The 20896-nt window shown below is 45.7% G+C and overlaps 1 protein-coding gene across 3 annotated transcripts in view; it reads left to right on the forward strand.

Annotated features, from left to right (window-relative positions):
- The window catches only part of GRHL1 (grainyhead like transcription factor 1), a 48302-nt gene extending 31419 nt beyond the window's left edge, over nt 1-16883 (forward strand). For all 3 annotated transcript variants that reach the window (XM_017853700.1, XM_017853690.1, XM_017853709.1), the window contains 8 exons: nt 1113-1271; nt 5579-5630; nt 6868-7007; nt 8065-8102; nt 10814-10905; nt 11249-11334; nt 13585-13649; nt 15204-16883. In XM_017853700.1, coding sequence (XP_017709189.1) covers nt 1113-1271; nt 5579-5630; nt 6868-7007; nt 8065-8102; nt 10814-10905; nt 11249-11334; nt 13585-13649; nt 15204-15318 — 747 coding nt within the window. In that variant the 3' untranslated portion in view covers nt 15319-16883. The remainder of the gene's footprint in view (nt 1-1112; nt 1272-5578; nt 5631-6867; nt 7008-8064; nt 8103-10813; nt 10906-11248; nt 11335-13584; nt 13650-15203) is intronic.
- The last annotated feature ends 4013 nt before the right edge of the window (nt 16884-20896 follow it).

Below are 20896 nucleotides of genomic sequence, written 5' to 3' on the forward strand. Positions count from 1 at the left end.
GATTAGAGGAACACTGATTTCATAAGTTCTAAAATATGAGGACATAGAGTACTACAGGTTATCCTAAGAGGTGGTGTCAACATAAACATAGGTGGATTCCCAGGAATTTTTTACTAAGTTACAGAACAGCTGCAGAGGGAGCTATGCTATTGGTAACTTTGGAAAATGGCATCAGGAAAGCTAATCAGCCTCTTCCCCTGTCCTAGCTGATATTAAATAGGAATTCTGGAAGGGAACATGAGCAGAGGTTCAGAGCTGCTGACTCTTCCTTCCCTTTTTTTTTTTTTTTTTTTTTTTGAGACGGAGTCTCGCTCTGTCGCCCAGGCTGGAGTGCAGTGGCCAGATCTCAGCTCACTGCAAGCTCCGCCCCCCAGGTTTACGCCATTCTCCTGCCTCAGCCTCCCAAGTAGCTGGGACTACAGCCTCCCGCCACCTCGCCCGGCTAGTTTTTTGTATTTTTTAGTAGAGACAGGGTTTCACCGTATTGGCCAGGATGGTCTCGATCTCCTGACCTCGTGATCCACCCGTCTCGGCTTCCCAAAGTGCTGGGATTACAGGCTTGAGCCACCGCGCCCGGCCTTCCTCCCCTTTAAGGTCTGCTATTTCTATGACCAAAAGCAGTTTTAAAATAAACCCCTGATCACCTCTTTTTAAAAACCCTTTTTTAAAAAATGAGAAACTGGCCGGGCGCGGTGTTGCTCAGCCTGTAATCCCAGCACTTTGGGAGGCGAGACGGCGGTCCACGAGGTCAGGATGATCGGACATCCTGGCCTAACACGTTTGAACAACCCCGTCTTACTAAAAAAACTACAAAAAACTTAGCCGGGCGAGGTAGGGGCGGCCTGTAGTCCACAGCTACCCGGAGGCTGAGGCAGGAGATGGCGTGAACCCGGGGGGCGGAGCTTGCAGGAGCTGAGATCCGGCCACAGGCACTCCAGCCCGGGTGACAGAGCAAGACTCCGTCTCAAAAAAAAAAAAAAAAAAAAAAAAAAAATGAAGAAACGAAATTCTCATTTAAAATAGACTTGAGTAATTTCAGTGATGTTAATCATGAGCTGTGCTAGGTTTGACTTGGTGCCTGTTGCTTATGGAACCTTCTCTTCCCTTTGCAGGTTTTCATCTCTGTGAACTGCTTAAGCACAGACTTCTCTTCCCAGAAGGGAGTGAAGGGATTGCCTCTTAACATTCAAATTGATACCTATAGTTACAACAACCGCAGCAATAAGCCTGTGCACCGGGCCTACTGCCAGATCAAGGTCTTCTGTGACAAGGTAAGGTCGGCAGGGATGCTTGGAACAAGTGTTTGAGACAACACTCATGGAAAAAAACCAGGGTCTCTTTAATTTAATATTTAATGTCAAAATGAGAATATAGCTGCCAATATAGAATAACTTTAAAAATTATTTTATTTATTTATTTATTTATTTTATTTTTGAGACAGAGTCTCGCTCTGTCGCCCAGGCTGGAGTGCAATGGCGCAATCTCAGCTCACTGCAACCTCTGCGTCCTGGGTTCAAGCAATTCTCCTGCCTCAGCCTCCTCAGTAGTTGGGATTACAGGTGCACACCACCATGCCTGGCTAGTTTTTTGTATTTTTAGTAGAGATGGGTTTCTGCCATGTTGCCCAGGCTGGTCTCCAACTCCTGAGCTCAAGTAATCTGCCCACCTCGGCCTCCCAGAGTGCTAGGATTACAGGTGTGAGCCACCGCACCCAGCCTTTATCAGAGATGAGGTCTCACTCTGTCACCCAGGCTGGAATTCAGTGGTGTAATTACTGCTTACTGTAGCCTCAACCTCCTGGGCTCAAGTGATCCCCCGAACTCAAGTCTCCTAAGTGGTTGGGACTACAGGCGTGTCCCATCACACCCAGCTAATTTTTTCATTTTTTTGTGGAGAAGGGTTCCCACCATGTTGCCCAGGCTGGTCTTGAACTCCTGGCCTCAAGTGATCCTCCCACCTTGGCTTCCGAAAGTGTAAAACAGCCTTTTTTTTTTTTTTGAGACAGAGTCTGGCTCTGTTGCCCATGCTGGAGTGCAGTGGCGTATTCTCGGCTCACTGCAGCCTCTGCCCCTCTGCCTCCCGGGTTCAAATGATTCTTGTGCCTCAGTCTCTCCAGTAGCTGGGATTACAGATGTGCGCCCACCACACCTAGCTAATTTTTGTATTTTTAATAGAGACAGGATTTCACCAGGTTGGCCAGGCTGGTCTTGAACTCCTGGCCTCATGTGATCCATCCACCTTGGCTTCCCAGAGTGATGGGATTACAGGTGTGAGCCACCGTGCCTGGCCTAAAATAGCTTAATTATTGTTTTGGCCTTGCAAAGACACATTATATGGAGATTTTTAAAATTACTTTTTAACTGAAAGATTAGAAGGATTGATAGGTACATTTCGTTGGGCATGTCTGGTAAGTAAAGGAGGTGCACACAGGCCCCTCTGAGCCCAGCTGCTGGAAGTGTAGGCAGTCAGCCCTGCACAGAAGCTCTTCTTCAGCTGTGTCTGATTGGATGAATCACAAAGGGCTATGCCTTCACAGTGCAAGGCCCAGAGGGATCTCTGCATGACCTGTTTTCCCTGGTGTGGCTCCTTTTTATCTGGAGAAGAGAGGCTTGCTTTTGCCCAGTGCAGAGTCAGGGGCTGGGCTGGATTCGATGCAGGGAGAGTCTGGAAGGTGTGTCGAGTCTTGAGGGGAAAGTTTGTGCTGGCTCAGAACTGGGGAGCAACTGCAGATGAGTGGACGGTCCATTGAACTAAGACAGCAAGATCTTGACTTTTCCGACTCAAAATGTTGGACCTATTTTCAGCAGGGGAGGGGGCAGTTCTTTTCATCCTATTAAGGGAGCTTGTCTTTTATGGAGATTTTTAGAAGGAGCTAGGTAACTGGAAGTATGTTTGCTGTCAGAGTCCTGGTCTTTTACCCTGGCTTTTGCATCAGGTATACAAAGCGCAGTGGCTGAGCACAGTGAATGATTCTGAGGCCTTTTTCGGGTTGTTTGGATGGTGTTTACTCTTTGTGTGGCATTTTGGTGATTTTCACCTTCCTGGGTGCTTGACATTTTTGTATTATTGTGAATCTCCTTGAATTTTGTCCTGAAAACTGGTTAAGTTGCTTGGAAACCATTTGATCTTTCAGATCTTATGTCTATGATTTGATAGGCGGATCCGGAGCTGTGCTCAATGTAAGGCTAATCATTCTGCGCTCCTGAGCAGGATTTTCCTGAATATTCTACCAAGTGTCCTGCTCATTACAAGTTTTTCCAGTCATATTGTTTCCTTGTAATAATCCTCATTACAAGGATTTCCAGTCCACCCCATATGGTGGGAACGGGTACTGTTTCTGGCTCTGTGTGAGTTTCGGGAACTGTTTCTCTAATCTTTTCAGATGTCAATTCCCAACCCTGACCCCCAGCCTTGGGCAACTTCCTGGTACCTCTGTACCTGTTGGTGCTGGCCACCCTGAAGATCTCGGAGCTTTTTCCTCTTTGGTACTTTGTCCTGCTGCCTTGATCTCTGTGGACTTCCAGCTCTGTCTCCTCAACCCTGGGCACCTGGACTGAGAATACATGGGCTCCCCCTCCCATGCCACAGCCTGGGAACTCGGAAGGCAGCAGCCAGCATGGTTTTAGGACTTGCCACGCGTTCCTGTTCTCCCTGTTCTTTAGTTGCCTACTGGGCAGGGCCTTGCGTTCTTGTTTTATGCATTTTGTCTGGTTTTTGTTGTTGTTTCAGGGTGGAGGGTAAACGTGATCTGTGTTACTCCATGTTATGTAGAAGCAGAAATGCCTTATTCTTTATAGATACACAGGTAAATAAAGAGGGACAGTCCTGTTTTGTAATATGGGACTGCACCCTCCACCCTTTGGAGGAGGGTGGTGGTTATCATCAGAATGAAGTTATGGTTAGACTGTTAGAACGGACAGGGAGACCCAGACCAACTTCATACAATAATGGCTAGGAGATTGGGGTATTTACCTGTTTTTCTGTGTCAAGGAGGGACTGTTATGTCAATGTTACATAGCAATTTTTATAAGCAGGTTGTATATTTACTATGTTAATATGCTACCACCTTCTAGAAAAGGCAGAAGGTGGTTTTATATTCTGTTTTTAAAGTGTTTTATTGTATAATAATGCTAAGATCAGTGGGATTTTTATTGCCTCTCTTTGCTATCCGCAAATTTATTTAACAGAAAAATAAGCTACCAGTTCATCCTTAACTGGATAACTATGTAAAGAAATCTGTACCATCCAGAAATTCCAGTAAGTCAAGCAAAATGATTAAATGTAATGTTTTTAAATATACTTAATTGCTTGCCTTTAGGTAGTGTTTATTACTAATATGGTTCTTTTGAAAATTGCTGTGGGTTCAGTTGTGTGGTACTATCAGTCTTTGTGCAGTTGGTATACAGAGTACATGAGCGGCCTTTTTCTGGGACTCTGAGTACACTTTTTCTCTTTTTTCTTTGAGGGAATCTCACTCTGTCACCCAGACTGGAGTACAGTGGTGCGATCCCAGCTCACTGCAATCTCCGCCTCCCGGGTTCAAGTGATTCTCCTGCCTCAGCCTCCTGAGTAGCTGGGATTACAGGCACGCACCACCACGCCCAGCTGATTTTTTTGTATTTTTAGTGGAGACAGGGTTTCACCATGTCAGCCAGGCTGGTCTTGAACTCCTGGCCTCAAGTGATCTACCCACCTCGGCCTCCCAAAGTGCTGGGATTACAAGTGTGAGCCCCCGCGCCCGGCCCACTGTTTCTCTTTTAAGTGATTATGCAGATGTCTAGTTCCATCTTCACTTTGTGAATTCTGCTTGGTCAGATCTGCCACATGGTTGATGCCAGGCCCTTGGACTGAATCACAGCTTTCAGTGATAACCTTGGCCATATAGGAGAGTATACTCAAGAGTAGGGCCAACCTAGTTTTTTTCTTTCATTTCCTTTTCCTACTGGACAAAGGGAAAATACCCTTGTGTCTTTGTGGGCGTGTGATATACTCAGATTTTCTCAGCTTTCATTTAACGTGACCGCATCCATTATAAGGAGGAATTTTGCTTTTTTTTTTTTGAGACAGAGTTTCGCTTTGTCACCCAGGCTGGAGTGCAGTGGTGTGATCTCGGCTCACTGCAGCCTCCACCTCTCAGGGATTCAAGCTTTTCTCCTGCCTCAGCCTCCCAAGTAGCTGGGACTACAGGTGCCCGCTACCATGCTTGGCTAATTTTTGTATTTTTAGTAGAGGTGGGGTTTCACCATGTTGGCCAGGCTGGTCTCAAACTCCTGACCTCAAGTGATCCACCCACCTCAGCCTCCCAAAGTGCTGGAGCAACTGCTCCCGGCCGGAATTTTGCTTTATTTGTTTTTCAAATAAATGTTGTTCCCTGTGATTTCATGGAATTAAAATAATTTTAAGACTAATCTTTTAGAAGAAACTACTATGATAAGCTTCATGAATATAGTAAGTAATGGAGTTCCTGTCCAGAGAAGGGAGAAGGGCTTTTTCTAAACTCCCTTGGTCAGGATAAGAGTTAAATATTTTAAAGAAGATCAGAAAACAGAATCATATCTTGTCTTCTCTTGACCTACAGGGAGCTGAGCGGAAAATCAGGGATGAAGAACGAAAGCAAAGCAAAAGAAAAGGCAAGTGTCCTGACCCCAGCTCCCAGTTGAATGCCTGTAAGTAGAAATGTTCCCGGCAAGCTTCAGACCTTTTCCGTTCAGAATGGTGGCTGGAGTTTGCACACAGAAGACAGTGGGTGTTCTTCCTGTTCTGCAGTGTGGCACTGCCTCTTCCTCAGATCAGCAGCAGATGCCGCTCAGCAGGGAGTTTTCCTGGGGACCACAGGGTAGATCCCCGGGTTTTCCCGACCTCAGCGTTTTTGACTCAGTTCTAGTTCAGACTCCTGCTTCCAGTCTTGAAAAATGACAACACATTCTGCATGAATCACTGTTAAAATTGGGACTTGTCTAGATTTTTTAAAGTTAAAATAATGGTCTTGAGAATTCAAGATGCCTTAACTCCAAGTAGGATCATATTTTGTATCTTAAGTATAGTATTTTAATATTTGCAGAATCTGTAGGGCTTCTGTTTGGACATTTCACCAGGAAAGCTTTGTTTTCTTGTTTTCTTTTTTTTTAATTGTGACCAGTATTCGTATTCACAAAATCTTGTATCTACAATGAAGAAGGTGCTGCTCTGTGCCTGTAGGGTTCCATCCGTAGTACGTGGGCTTCTGGCACGCTCTTTTGAATGGTCTGTCTGGCTCAGCAGACATTTGCCCTGCAACACCTTAGTCAGGATTCTCCCACTGGTATCAAAGTGCAAACTCCCAGTGACACTTCAGAGAGCAGCTGACGAACTAGGAGACCTCATTACTAAGTACTGCAGGGCCAGATTATTGGGGAAGATGGAGTCTATAACTTACTAAATTAAAAATTGGATGGGCATGCTTACACTTCACCTCATTGTCGAGTTTCTTGATATGTTCTGAAGTCAGTGGGTACGTGAGTGTTGGAATGTAAATTATTTAATGAGGACAGCTGAGGTGAAATTTCTCCCAAATTTATATAAATTTTAGCCTTTCCAATGAAAACTAAATACGCTCTGCCTCTGTTACAGATCTTCTGTGGATATGTGTCTGTGTGTGTTTGAAGATACCTTTTCCCTTTTGATTTGATAAAACATTCAGTTGATTTTAGTGGAAATACAGCAAATTCCTTTACATAAACTGGGATTCTTAGGCAGCGTGCCCTGTTGTATCTTACAGAGTGCTACACTTGGAGTGTCTTACACAGAGGCGAGGGCTCTGTGGCCTCATCCAGTCTGTATGTAATCCTTTGACCTTGGCTTCCTCTTTGTTAATTTTTTTTTTTTCAGTTTCTGATGTTAAACTACCACTGCTTCCCTCTCACAAGCGACTGGATATCACGGTTTTCAAACCCTTCATTGATCTCGATACTCAGCCTGTCCTCTTCATTCCTGACGTGCACTTTGCCAACTTGCAGCGGGGCACTCATGTAGGTAACCAGGATCCCAGGGGAGGCTACCAGGAAGGAAGGCATGGCAAAAGGAAATTCTTTGGCATTATTCATGGGAAATAGAAGCCAAAATTGAGTGAGGTTTGACCAGTTAGTCAGCTCTTTGGAATATTCTGCTGGGGTGACATGATGCCCGTGCAATAAAAATGGTAAGCATCGTTGATTGGAAGGTGCAGTGCAGCCTGTCAGCTTTATTCTGTTTGTATTCATTCATTCGTTCATTCTTCATACCTACATATCCTAACTCATGTAAAAGATTCTAGAAGAGTCACATAATTTGGAGTTTGAGCCTGTGATCTGTTTGGATTTAACTTGGGGGAATACCTGGGTTAAGGAGCTCTCATAACATAAGAACATCCGAAGGCTTTTCTTGTGGTTCCAGTTACTGAGCCGTCCTTGCCACGTGTAGTTACCGATGGCCATGTCTTGGCAACTAAAGCTAAATTTTAAAAAATAGTCACTCCCTGTTTTGTGGCAAAGGCTTACAAGAGATAGGAGCTTCAGTAGAATGAAGCATGGTTTTATGCTGAGTGCAAATAAATATCAAAAAGACAGTCTTTCATGCACTTTGTGGACAGATTTATAAGGACTAAAGATTTGTCGGAGTTCTTGGAGCCGTGGCCAGTACGTTTAGTTTCTAATGGGAAGCTGGAGGTGAGCAGGGGTTAGCATACTGTTTTTGTGAAGGGCTAGGCAGTAAAGGTTTTCGGCTTTTGGGACCCCGCGGTCTCCACTGTGCTGCTCAGCTCTGCCGCACTAGTGTACACGTGGCCATAAGCAGCATGTGAATAAATGAGCATGGCTTTGTTTCAGTAAAGACTCTATTTACATAAACTGGCTTTAGACCAGATTTGGCGCAACCACTGAGTTAGAGGAGTTCAAGACTTCTGTGAGAATCTGGTTATTGAAAAATAAGGCTTAAGGATTTTATATTAGATTGATCAAATTCAAAATTATTTCCATTTTAGGAATAATTCATTTATGGTCAAATATTTTGAGCATACATTTGAAAAGCAATCTATTTCTTTGGTCTTAGGTCCTTCCCATTGCCTCCGAAGAATTGGAGGGTGAAGGGTAAGATTTATGTTTTGTTTTGTTTTGTTTTGTTTTAATAATGGAAAAAGTATCAAACTTGTGGAAAAACCGGAACAATGATTTGCTCCTGGATCTGGGCGTTAACTGGGTTCCACTGGGCAGTTCTTGCTCAGGGACTCCCATGTGTTTCCAGAGACATGCAGTGTAGAGTACAAAGAACTCATTTTTCCCTGAGCCATTGAGGGTAAGTTGCCAACCTGATGGGCCATCACTCCTGAATATCGTGGGGTATATATCCTAATATCCTAGCAACAAGGACATCCTCCTTTGTCACAGTCAAGACCAGAGTATTCACATTGCTACATTCGCACCAATAATGTCCTTTATAGCAAAAAAAGGATCCAGTTCAGGATCACATGTTGTAGTTAGTTGTCATGTTTGTTAATCTTCTACAGTCTAAAACTAAACACTCCTTAACTTTGCTGACCAGATATTTTTGAAGATTACAACCAGCTGTTTTGTAGACTCTTCTCAGTTTGCCTGTGTCTGCTGCTTTCTCATGGTTAGATTCCAGGCCTGGCAGGGATGTCACAGAGGCGAGGCTGGGTTCTCCGTGCATCCTAGCAGATGGCGCTTGATGTCAGTTTATCTGTTACTAATGGTGTTCTTTGGTCACTTGATTAAGGTGGTATCTGCCAGCTTCTTCACTGCAGAGTGGCTCCTTTTATAATAAGTGTTGCCTGGGGAGGTGCATTGTAGCTTTGTAAATATCTCATTCCCCATCCAACTTTCGGTTTACTCGTTCATTTATGGTTATCAGTATGAACTCAATAGTTTCCTGTTTTATTCAATAAGTTGTGATTCATTAGTCATTTACTTTGATGCGCAGGTTGTCCCAGAATTGGGCTCTGCCTTCCTGTGCCGGGCAGCCCCCTACTCAGACACTCTGCCTAGCGGAGGGGGCTGACACTATCCCTCTTTGGGCCATCAGAAACTTCTTGATGGCTCTGGGACTTTTCAACAAGGCAAAGATTCTTTTGTTTTATTTCATTTTACTTTTAGAGACAGGGTCTTGCTCTGAGGCCCATGTAGGATTGCAGGGGTGCAATCACAGCTCACTGCAGTGATTGGGCTCAAGTGATCCTCCTGCCTCAGCCTCTCGAGTAGGCGGGACTACATGCACATGCCACCACGCCCATCTAATTATTATTGTTGTTGCTATTATTATTATTATTATTATTATTATTGAAATCCTGGTCTCAGGCAATCCTCCCGCCTCAACCTCCCTCTTTCTGTTATCCACCTTCAGAAAGGTGCATCCTGATGGAAAGAGCCAAGGTTTCCATGGGAAGTTCATTCCTCAGCATCCTTCTTCCCTCGTGTTCCATCCATTCCCAGGGCTTAAACCATCATACTGGGGACATTCATGCCCCACCCGTTACCCACCGTGCCTCTCTCTGAAGGCGAGTCCTGCGCTGCCCCTTTGATTCTTAGTGTTTCAGGCTTGAGTCCTGCAGGCACCTTCACTAGATGGCTGCTGTGTGCTAGGAACTGAGATGGCAGAGTCTCATAGGCTCAGCCCCAGCTCCCGAAGTGGCCATTCTGCTCCAAATCCAGCACTCCCTCCCTTCACTTTCAGTTATTTACCTCTTCTCTTGCTCGCCATGACAGCGCCTGCTGGACCCTCCATGCCAGGTGCCCCTGGTAGCCAGGCGCTCAATCTGAGCTTTTCTCTCCTCAGACTCTCCTTGGTCTGTTCTCCCCTTCTGGCTTCCATGATACCACCGTATTTTAAACCCGTGGAACCCTGTGCTCAGATCGCACCAGCCTCTCCCTCCCCTGTTTTTTCTGCTTGAAGGTCCTGGGGTCCCCTCCAGTCTTGACCACGCTTTGGGGACCACACTCTGTCTCACAAAACTTTCAAATATTCCGTCTTCCCTGCCATGTAAAATTTAATTCCTTAGAACTGAACGATCAGGACATTCACGGTAGAGCCAGCTTCCCAAAATTTCTAGATGTGGCTTCTTTTGGGCCATTCTGTTTGAGCCAGGCTGGCCCTACGTTTTCCTGCTCACACTTCCTCAGTGTTTTGAAACATCATCTCCTTTGTCACTGCCTGTACGAGGTTATCTCAGATCCTACCTCCACCATAGAGTGTTTCCTGAAAAGAAGCACCCAATAGCCAGGCACGGTGGCTCACACCTATAATTCCAGCACTTAGGGAGGCCAAGGTAGGAAGATCGCTTGAGCCCAGGAATTTGAGAACATCCTGGGCAACACAGGGAGAACCCGTCTCTACAAAAATAAAACAATTAGTTGGGCATGGTGGTGCGCGCCACTTGGGAGGCTGAGGTGGAAGGATTGCTTGGGCCTGGGCGGTTGAGGCTGCAGTGAGCCATGATCCATGATTGCACCACTGCCCTCCAGCCTGAGCAACAGAATGAGGCCCTGTCTCAAAAAAAAAAAAGAAAAAAACCAAAGCGCCTCATCTTCAAGAAGGCAACTTTATCTAATGAGAGTGCAGATACCCGCCGGGAACCTGAGTGTGGTCCCATGTCTGCCTGTAAATATCCATGAGCCCTGGAGTCAGGATTTTCATTCAGCCGATTTTTCATCCACAAATAAGGAAGCTGGACCAGATAAAGAATGAAAGTCACTTTAAATCTAGTTCCATGATAGGCTCTAAAACACCTTTTGTTGATGCAGCTGGTTAAGTTGAATTGCTAACGGCATATTTTGGATCACTGCAGCTCTGTCTTGAAAAGGGGGCCGTATGGCACAGAAGATGACTTTGCTGTCCCTCCTTCTACCAAGCTGGCCCGGATAGAAGAACCAAAGAGAGGTGTGTTGGTTTCCATGTCTTAGTGGGAGTTTTAAATCAGAAATGAGTTCGGAATCTATCAAAAGCATAAATGGTTCAAGCACATTTTTTCCAGTTTCACTTGCTTAGGAATTCTTCCATCAGACTGACATCTAGCTTGAGCTAGGACTTACAGCAAAGTTCAGAGAAGCTGAAACCCATGTTCCTTAAAACAGAATTGATACTGGCTAATGCCTGCCATCCTTGATGTGAATGTGGTTTTTATTTTAGCTGGTACCCTGGTCTGTTTTCCTCTTTTGCTCATGTGAACTGTATCCTTTTTTCTCTCATTTCCCTTCCTTATTCCTGGTTGGGGATTGATTAGTGCTGCTCTACGTTCGAAAGGAGTCAGAAGAAGTCTTTGATGCCCTGATGCTCAAAACCCCATCTTTGAAGGGCTTGATGGAAGCTGTAAGTAGGATCAACTCTGTAATCCCCTGTACAAAATGAAAGGACACATACATAGGATTTCACTGAAACACTTTTTCAGATGATCCAAATCCTTTGTCAGACCTTCTGGAATCCTTGACACCTTTCTTGAGTCATCATGTGTCCCACATTTTATCCTCACCCAGGCATCTTAACTCACATAGTCACTAGGTCATACCTGTTCCACTGAAGTGAATGCATTTGTGATGGCCTATGAAATCGTTTAATTTTTTATACGTGGTTAAAGGGAGACTGCCATTTAGCAAGCCACTTAGACGCTAACAAAATGATTTTAATCAGGTACAATCTCAAAAACTTCATACATAATAAAAACAGTGGCTCCTAGGCTGGGCGCGGTGGCTCAAGCCTGTAATCCCAGCACTTTGGGAGGCCGAGGCGGGTGGATCACAAGGTCAGGTGATCGAGACCATCCTGGCTAACACGGTGAAACCCCGTCTCTACTAAAAAATACAAAAAACTAGCCAGGCGAGGTGGCAGGCGCCTGTAGTCCCAGCTACTCGGGAGGCTGAGGCAGGAGAATGGCGTGAACCTGGGAGGCAGAGCTTGCAGTGAGCTGAGATCTGGCCAGTGCACTCCAGCTTGGGTGACAGAGCGAGACTCCGTCTCAAAAAAAAAAAAAAAAAAAAAAAAAACACAGTGGCTCCTCAGTCTACCTTTGCAACTTCCAATCCTAGGAAATTACTGAACTTGTATCAATACCTCACCACAGCCTATTGCAGAGAAAGTAGACGTGTAACCAGTGGTGGCCATATGTCCATCTTACAAAGATCTCAGCATGAGGCTGGAATAAACTGACCCCATGCTCCCTGTAGGGATATCAGTAAGAGAGGAAACATGGAAGGCTGCTATGTTAATTTCCTGTTCTGGCTGTGCTCTGGAAAAACGCATGTTAGCAGCACTGAGTGCAGATATTTACCAGCCTGTCTCCTATAGACCGTAGAGATCTTTAAGCTCAAAGTGTGTCCATAATTGGGCTAAAAGCATCTCCCCTAGCTCCCTCTGATGACTGTAGTATGTTGAATTCATTTAACACGTTTTGATAAAGGGCTCGCTTCATGCCAGGCACTGTGGCGGGCACTGGAGTTATAAGCATCAGTGACAGTGCTGAATGGAGTTTATGTTCTAGTTAGGAAGACAGAGACACCAAAATAAGCAAAGAAGTTGAGGTCATTTTTCAGGTACTGATAAGTGCGATGAAGACGATAAAGCAGGGAGATGGGGCGTGGGTTTGAGGAGCTGCTGTGCGGCCTCAGCCAGGCGGCCCAGGCCCACGGGCGTCATTCAGTGCGTCCCTGCCTGCCCACAGCACAGGCAGTGCCGTCCCCACTGTCGCTTCCTGCCTCCTGGGGTGTCCCCTGGGTTCTCTTTTCTTGCCTCTTGATGACCCTTCATCATGTCTTAAGCATCATGCAAACTGGCCAGGTGCGGCGCCTGCAATCCCAGCTACTCGGGAGGCTGAGGCAGGAGAATCGCTTGAACCCGGGAGGTGGAGGTTGCAGTGAGCTGAGATCCTGCCACTGCACTCCAGCCTGGCATGGCAAGACTCCGACTCAAAAAAAAAAAGAATTGTGCCTACTCTGATTACAGAGAGAGAGGAGAGTGAAGAGGATGCAGAGTTACTGGGCCAGCATAACTGTCCATGGCTCACAAGGAACTCATGACAGGTCTTACATATCAGAACACAAAGTATTATCCACTGGTACAGAAAAGAAAAAGGGTTTGTGTGGTGAGAACTCGGAGCTAGGGTCTGGTCTGAAACACATGTGTTTGGAAGGTTGGCGGGATCCACGAGTTCGCCACCTGAGGCTCCGTTTCTCAGCCCCACCTTGAGCTTTGCTCTGTGGCTTGAGGTTAAGCTGGTGATGCCAACCTGAGGATGGTCTGGATGACAAGTGTAACGTTTGATCTAGAGTGAATCAGCTGTTTGCCCTTGGAGCAATTCACCCATTCTGTTTTAAAATATTAAAAATAGCCTCTATGCCCCGAAAGGAAGACAGCCAGAGTTTACACAGAGAAGCTCATTACAGTGAGGGGCAGCCGGGCTGAGGAGGGGTGGAGGCCCCCAGCATGCGAGCTGGGGCTTTTCCATGTCTTTGTGTCTGTGTTTTGGAAAAACAAAGTCGAGTGACTATGCACATATGTATATATTTGTTGTTTGGTTTCTAAAGCCTTGATACAGGGTTTTGTAATTACTTTTCTTTCCTCTTTTAGATCTCAGACAAATACGATGTTCCCCATGACAAGATTGGGAAAATATTCAAGAAGTGTAAAAAGGGGTAAGCAGCCACTGTGTCCTGTCTTTGAAGGGCTTAGCTAGGAAAGTGCTGATGCCCCCCACAGTGCCAGTGAGACGCACCCCCCAGTGCTGTTGACACCCCCAGCACCAGCGTAACACACCATGCACGCTAGTGACACACCCCCTGTGCCAGTGTGACATGTGTGCCTTGTGTCCAGTCCAGAAGCAGCCAAAGAAACCTGGGTGCTAGAATGTGGCTTTTCTAAATTATATACGAAATTACTTAGATAAAATTGATCTGCCTTGAGGAGATCTTTGTGTACTGTTTCTCCAAGTCACCTTCTTTGCCCTCCACATGCCTGGCATCAGTGCCATGGCTCCACATTCCAGGGTGTGTGGCCAGCGCCACTGAGGATGGCCAGGCAGCACCTTCGTGTGTCGAGCCCGTTGGAGCCACGCACTGGGTTGGGCACGTCCCACGGTACTGTGCTGGGTCTTCATGTCTTCTTTCTCAGCTGGTCTTTGGGCTTGTTCATAGTTTATAGACAGTCGGCTGAGGCTCAGAGCTTGAGAGGCTCATCGGAGCCACGGTTGGTATCTGCTCCCTCTGCAGCGCATGCCCTGCTCTACCCTCCTGCCCAGGATCCTATTTCCAAGTTATATCATATTGCTGCTTTGTCCAGAAATTAGTATTTTTAGTTCTTTTTTGTCTGTCTGTGATGTTTGGCGTGGATAAGCAATGGCTAGCATAAGAATTTTTTGGCTTAGTTTTAAAACAAATTCTAATGGGGAATTTCTAGATGGTTCTAGTGGAAAGAGTTGGACTTAATAGTAGTTAATTTATTTTTGTTTGTTTTCTTTTTTTTTGTTCTTTATTTTTTGTTTGATAATAGTAGTTCATTGAAACTTAGAGGCTAACTTGTCGGAGTGTGTAATTTGTCAGGGGGCTGTGGCTTCGCATCGTGTAAGTTAGTGTTATTGATGTGCTTCCGCTTTATTCGCTTAGATATGGTTTCACTCTGTCGCCCAGGCTGGAGTCCAGTGGTGCAATCGTAGCTCACTGTACCCTTGAACTCCTGGGCTCAGGCAGTCCTTTCACCTCAGCTTCCCAAGTAGCAGGGACTATAGGCATATACCACCATGTCCAGCTAGTTTTTAAAATTTTTCTGTAGAAATGGGATCTTGCTATATTATCCAGGCTGGTCTCAAACTCTTGGGCTCAAGTGATTCTCCTGCCTCAGTGTCCCAAAGTGCTGGGATCACAGGTATGAGCCAAGTACCATTTAGCAAGTGACTACTATTAAATACATGCTGGAGATAGTAATCATAAATAAGCTAGTATATTTCATTTTCCAAATGCTGTGATAGAAATATATCACCTGATTTCCTCCTAACTCAATTCTCTCAACAATCCTGTAAGATGGGTACTACTATTATCCCCATTTTATAGATGAGGAAGTTGAGGCTTAAGGAGATTTAAATAGTTTGCCTCACATGCCACAACTAGTAAGTGGGAGAGCTAACAGTTAAATCTAGGTCTGACTTCAGAACCGAGTGGGAGTGAAGTTGGCTTGTCTTGTCCCTCCGCATCCAGGATCCTGGTGAACATGGACGACAACATTGTGAAGCATTACTCCAATGAGGACACCTTCCAGCTGCAGATTGAAGAAGCTGGGGGGTCGTACAAGCTCACCCTGACTGAGATCTAAAGGCCCGCAGGCCACAGCTCCCCAGGAGTTCAGTGCAGGTGTTTCTAGATCTTATGGTTTGGCAAGTGCAGGTAACCCCAGTCAGTCACGTCGCCAGCACAGCTCTACATCAAGGGAAGGGGTTCCTTGCAGGTTGGAGGCGGGGCTGCATCTGGCTTGGTGGTAGCATTTAATCTATTGCATTGGCGTTTTTCAGATGAAAGAGAAATCCATATACCATTATATTTGAACGTCCTGATATATACAGGATTTAAAGTGAAAACTTTATTCCAAGAGTTAACAGAGTCTCTGGGAAGCTTTAGGACATCTGCTACGTTATTTATCAAAATATTGGGATATCTGCCTTGTGCCTACAATGTCGTGGGCCTGCTCGCTAGCGGAAGTCAGAAAAGGCGATAGGCTTGGCTTTAAGATTTCGCCCTCGCCTGAATTCAGTACAACTCCACTGCCTCAGGTTAGTGGGAGCGCACCTGAAGAGTACAGGGGTGAGCCCTCTCTCCCTTAACCTCTCACTCTCCACCAGATGTTTACTAAACAGGGCATGTTACTGAAATCTTCCTTTGCGACTTTCTTGGACATATCAACTGCCTTTCTCATGAAGAATTTTAATGGGTTACAGGATGGATTCAGTTAAGATAAAGCTGCATTGTATATAAGTGCAATATATTTTTGAAGGTCTGTAAATGTGTACATACATGTCTTATATAAATATATAATATATAAATATGGTGTCTGTGTACATATAGTGAAGATACGCAGTAAGAGCTACCTTAAAGACTTGCCCTAGACAAAGGTTAAGTTATTTTTGATGATGTATACCAAGCAGATAGAGTACTGTGCTTAGTGAAACCCACTAAAAACCTTTTTCTGTTTTTCCAAACACAGTCATTCTGTAGCATAGCAAAACCTTCTCAAATGACAGAGATTCTGTTTGCTATTGAGAATGTTGTTAATTGGATTTCTGCACTGTTTAACAAATGAAGTAAAAGAAACACACTACTGCAATCACGTCTTTTGTTATGCTAGTATCAGTCAGATGCACTTAGAGTGAAGAAACACTGTAATGACAGCACACAGATTACAAGTATTGTGTACCAAGTGATACAACTCGAAATGGGGCTCTCATCTTCCTGTTTTGAGAAATGATTGTTTTTTCACACATCAGAGCTTTCGTGCTTTGATTATCTTGTATGTTAACAATTCTAGAGAACATTCATGAATTTATAAAAATACATTACTATGGCAGGGGAACATTTTGTACACATTTAAATATATAAAAATACTAAAATATGGAATTTTATAACAAAGTCACGGGTATCTTTAGGTTCAGGGAACTAGACTAGGTCATTCGTGTAAATGGACTGGTAGTAAGTCTTAGGTTAAAGTATTCTAATGACGTATGGGAACTAAATTGCTGGTTTTCTAAGATAAGATATGGGATATGGGTCATATAACTATTTTATGTTTTTTATGAAATTGATTTTGTCTTGTGTGTTATTTTTAATTGTATCATTGAAGATGTATTTTAAACCAAAGGGATTAAATTTTATATGTCTATTTCGTAATATGTCATTTCCTGTTTTTCAGTTTGACTTTATATTGCTCAGTAAAACATGAGAGCTGGAAAGCATCTCATTGCTGGCACTTTCTCCTTATTTCTCAGCGTGTGTGCTTAGGTCGTTTCCTTCGTGTTAGCTTTTCCTTACTGATACCGGAAATGATCCACACAACTGTTAAGTCAGGATCCCTGAATGACTTTCCAATTCTTACCAAAGTTTAACCACTAAGGCTGAATGCTTTCATACCAAAAATCTTAGCATTCTTAGTTTTTAAAAGTCTAACAAAATATTTAGTTAAAAAATTTACCAATATTTAAATCATCAGAATCTCTAACACAGGCATCCTGAACGTATTCCAGGGTAATCCAGGGCCTAAATATGGTAGACACTAGAATGGATTTTAAATGGATACATGGTCAGATTAATGAAGTGCGCTCCCTGGTAGAGCTCCTGGGACATCAGCACTTTTCACAGTAACACTCGGGCCCAAGTGAAGACTCTCCTGCAGCCTGGGTTCCCGTTCACTCAGTGGTTCTGGGGTTCAGCTCCACACAGAAGGCCTGGGGACCCGGCCGGCGCATCCTCTCCATGGGAGCCCTGCCTCGCTCCATGGGTTTCCTTCACCCCCCGCCTTCCCAGGACTTACCTTTGCCTCAAAACTCGCCTTTTCCCGGGCCTCCCCAGGGACATTACCCCTGGTTCCTCAGCCCAGCACCCTCTGCCTGCTCTCACGGCTCCAAGTACTGACAGACACCTGCTGGCTCTCCATGGCCTCTGGTTCCCTGGAGAGCAAGTTCTGGTGTCTTTGTCAGCTGTGGATCTCTGGCACCCAACCCAATGCTGGTTACGTAGTCGATGCTCAGTGAATGATTCTGTAATGATAAAGTGACTAGTTTATCATTAGGAACTGCCTTCAAGTAACACAGTCACTTGCAAAGCATCAGCAGGGAGCGTTTTTAGACATTACAAGCCCAGAAATCAGTCAGGGCTGGACTTGGACCAGTAGGTTGAATTGTCTGGGGCTCAGGTGTGTGCCACTGGGCCTAGATTTCTGGCCTGGATCTTTGCAGTAACGCAACTGGACTCATTATTTCCACCCCGGGCCCCTTTGTTTTATTCCTAATCTAGGAGCCATGATGATTCTTCTAAGATATAAATTAGAACTCTGCTCAGAACCCTGCAGTAGCTCTCTGCCTCACTCATAATGTAGACGGGATCTGTCCTCCAGCCACTGACCTCAAATTCCACCATAGCTGAAGGTCCTGCAGAGTTAGGCCTGCTGAGGTTATGCCATGTTGAGAGCAAATGTGGGTATTCGGGTAATAAATGCCTTTGACTCTCAGTTTCTATTGCTCAAAGTCATGTTGGAGACGTTTGCCCAATCTTGGTCATGTTTCCAGGAAGAAAGACTCGTTTTATGAGCCTCATGGGATATTGGTGGTATTAATAACAAGATGAGTTGAAGTCTGAGTGTCAAGATTGCCATTCTTAGCAAATACTTCTTTCTCCCTATTAAAATTCATCAGAAGCAGTTCACTTGGCGGCTGGCAGGGCCAACGATACACCTTCAGTGTCCCCCTCGGCCCTCCTGGATTCCTTAGCTCAGCATTCACTATGTGAGGGGGTCTGGTCTGCAGCAACTGAGGTCACCTTTCCAGCCCACAGGGCGTCAGTCAGCCCATCCCATTGCTGAGAGTGCAGGAAAGCCCTGGAGAGCAGGGGTAGCCTCTTCCCCAAACAGCGTTAGGAGGTTACGTGAATGTCAAAGGGCAGAAAACAATCCCTGCAAAAATGCAGGGGCTGCCTCAGTAGCATTCTAGGGGCCCAGCAATCTGGGGCATGTAACAGACCCCTCCAGGGTGAAGGACAAATGCTCAGTGACAATCTAGTCACAGCCCCTCAGTCAGTTTCCGGACTTGAGCTAGTTTACAGAGCCAGAACCTCTTGAATGAGGGGAGCCCAAGACCCCTCAAGGAAGGACCTTAGTACATTACCAAAAATTGATACTGTCAATCTCTCTCCCAGCCTTCCCCAAAGGGAACCACCCTGGCCAGAGAAACTGTGTACTGGGGGAAAGGAAACAGACCTTTTGTTGACTATTGGGCACTGGCTTTATCTAAACTGATGCTGGTTCCAGGAGACTCAAAGCGACACTGGCCTTCCAGTCAGAGTAAGGGCTTATGGAGGTCAGGTGATCAATGGAGTTTTAGCTCAGGTCCATCTGAAAGTGAGGCTGGCGGGGCCGTGACCCCGTCTTGTGGTTATTCCCCCAGTTCCAGATGTGTAATTGGATCAGACAGACTCAGCAGCTGGCAGGACCCCCACACTGGTTCCAGGACCTGTGGAGTGAGGACTATTATGGCTGGAAAGGCCAAATGGAAGCCACTAGAACTTCCTCTACCCAGGAAAATAGAAAATCAAAAGCAATATTGCATCCCTGGAGGGACTGCAGAGATCAGTGCCACCATCGAGGACTCGAAAGATGCAGAGATGTTTAATGGGTGCAGCACACCAACGTGGCACATGGATACATATGTAACAAACCTGCACGTTGTGCATATGCACCCTAGAACTTAAAGTATAATAAAAAAATTTTAAAAACCTGTAGAAAACAACAACAACAACAATAATAATAAAAGAAAGATGCAGAGCTGGTGATTCCCAACACATCCTCACTCGGTTCTATTTGGCCTGTGCAGAAGACAAATCGATCTTGAAGAATGACAGTGGATTATCATAAGCTTAACTCAGTGGTGGCTGCAGCTGCAGCAGCTGTACCAGGTGTGGTTTTATTGCTTAAGTAAATTACCACATTTCCCACTACCTGGTACTGTACGCAGCTATTGATCTGGCAAATGCCTTTTTCTTCGTACTTGTCCCCCAGGCCCACGAGAAGCAGTTTGCTTTTGGCTGACAAGGCCAGCAACCCCCCTCTCTGCTGGGGCACATCCGCTCTCCAGCCCTACATCAGACTTTAGCGCACAGGGCTCTTGATCTCTCCCTCCCACAAGATGTCACACGGGTCTAATACATTGATGACGTCATGCTGACTGGACCTGGTAAGCATGAAGTAGCAACCCCTCTTGACTTACTGGAAACATTTGCACGTCAGAGGGTGGGAAATCCAACTAAAATTCAGGGGCCGTTTCCTCAGTGAAACGTCCAGGAGCTCGGTGGTATGGGGTATGTCAAGGTAACGCTTCTCAAGGAGAAGTTGCATCTGGCCCTTCCTACAACCAAGAAAGAGGCACGATGTCTAGTGGGCATCTTTGGATTTTGGAGGCAATACATTCTTCACTGGGGTATGTTACTCCAGCCTGTTTACCAAGTGGCCCCAAAAGCTGCTAGTTTGGAGTGGAGCCCATAGCTAAGGCAGGCTCTGCAGCAGGGCCAGGCTGCTGTGCAAGCTGCTCTGCCACTTGGACTATATGACCCAGCAGATCAATGGGGCTCAACGTGTCAGTGGCAGATAGGGGAGCTATCTGGTGGCCACCATTGGTGAACCCCAGTGCAAGCCTTTAGGATTTTGGAGCAAGGCCCTGCTGTCATCTGCAGATGGTTACTCTGCTTTCAAGAGACAGCTCTTGGCCTGCTACTGGGCCTTAGTAAAAACTAAACGCTTGACCAGGGGCCACCAAGCTACTATGCGACCCAAGCTGCCCATCGTGACCCGGGTGTGATCTGACCCTCCAGGCCATAAAGTTGGGTGTGCACAGTAACACTGTCATGAAATGGAAGTGGTGACTACAGGACCGGGCCCCAGCAGGCCCTGAAGGCACAAGCAAGTTACGTGAAGAAGTGGCCCAGATGCTCCTGGTCCTCACCCCTGCTGCCCTGCCTTCTGTCTCCCAGCCTGCACCTATGGCCTCGTGGGGAGTGCCCTGCATTCAGTTGACAGAGGAAGAGAAGACTCTGGCTGCTTTGCAGATGGTTCTGCATCATATACGGACACCACCTGAGGGTGAACAGTGGCAGCACCACAGCCCTTCTCTGGGACATCCTCCCAATGGGCAGAACTC

Source organism: Rhinopithecus bieti, unplaced genomic scaffold (assembly GCF_001698545.2).
Source record: "Rhinopithecus bieti isolate Rb0 unplaced genomic scaffold, ASM169854v2 scaffold_1530, whole genome shotgun sequence".
Classification (NCBI taxonomy): Eukaryota; Metazoa; Chordata; class Mammalia; order Primates; family Cercopithecidae; genus Rhinopithecus; species Rhinopithecus bieti.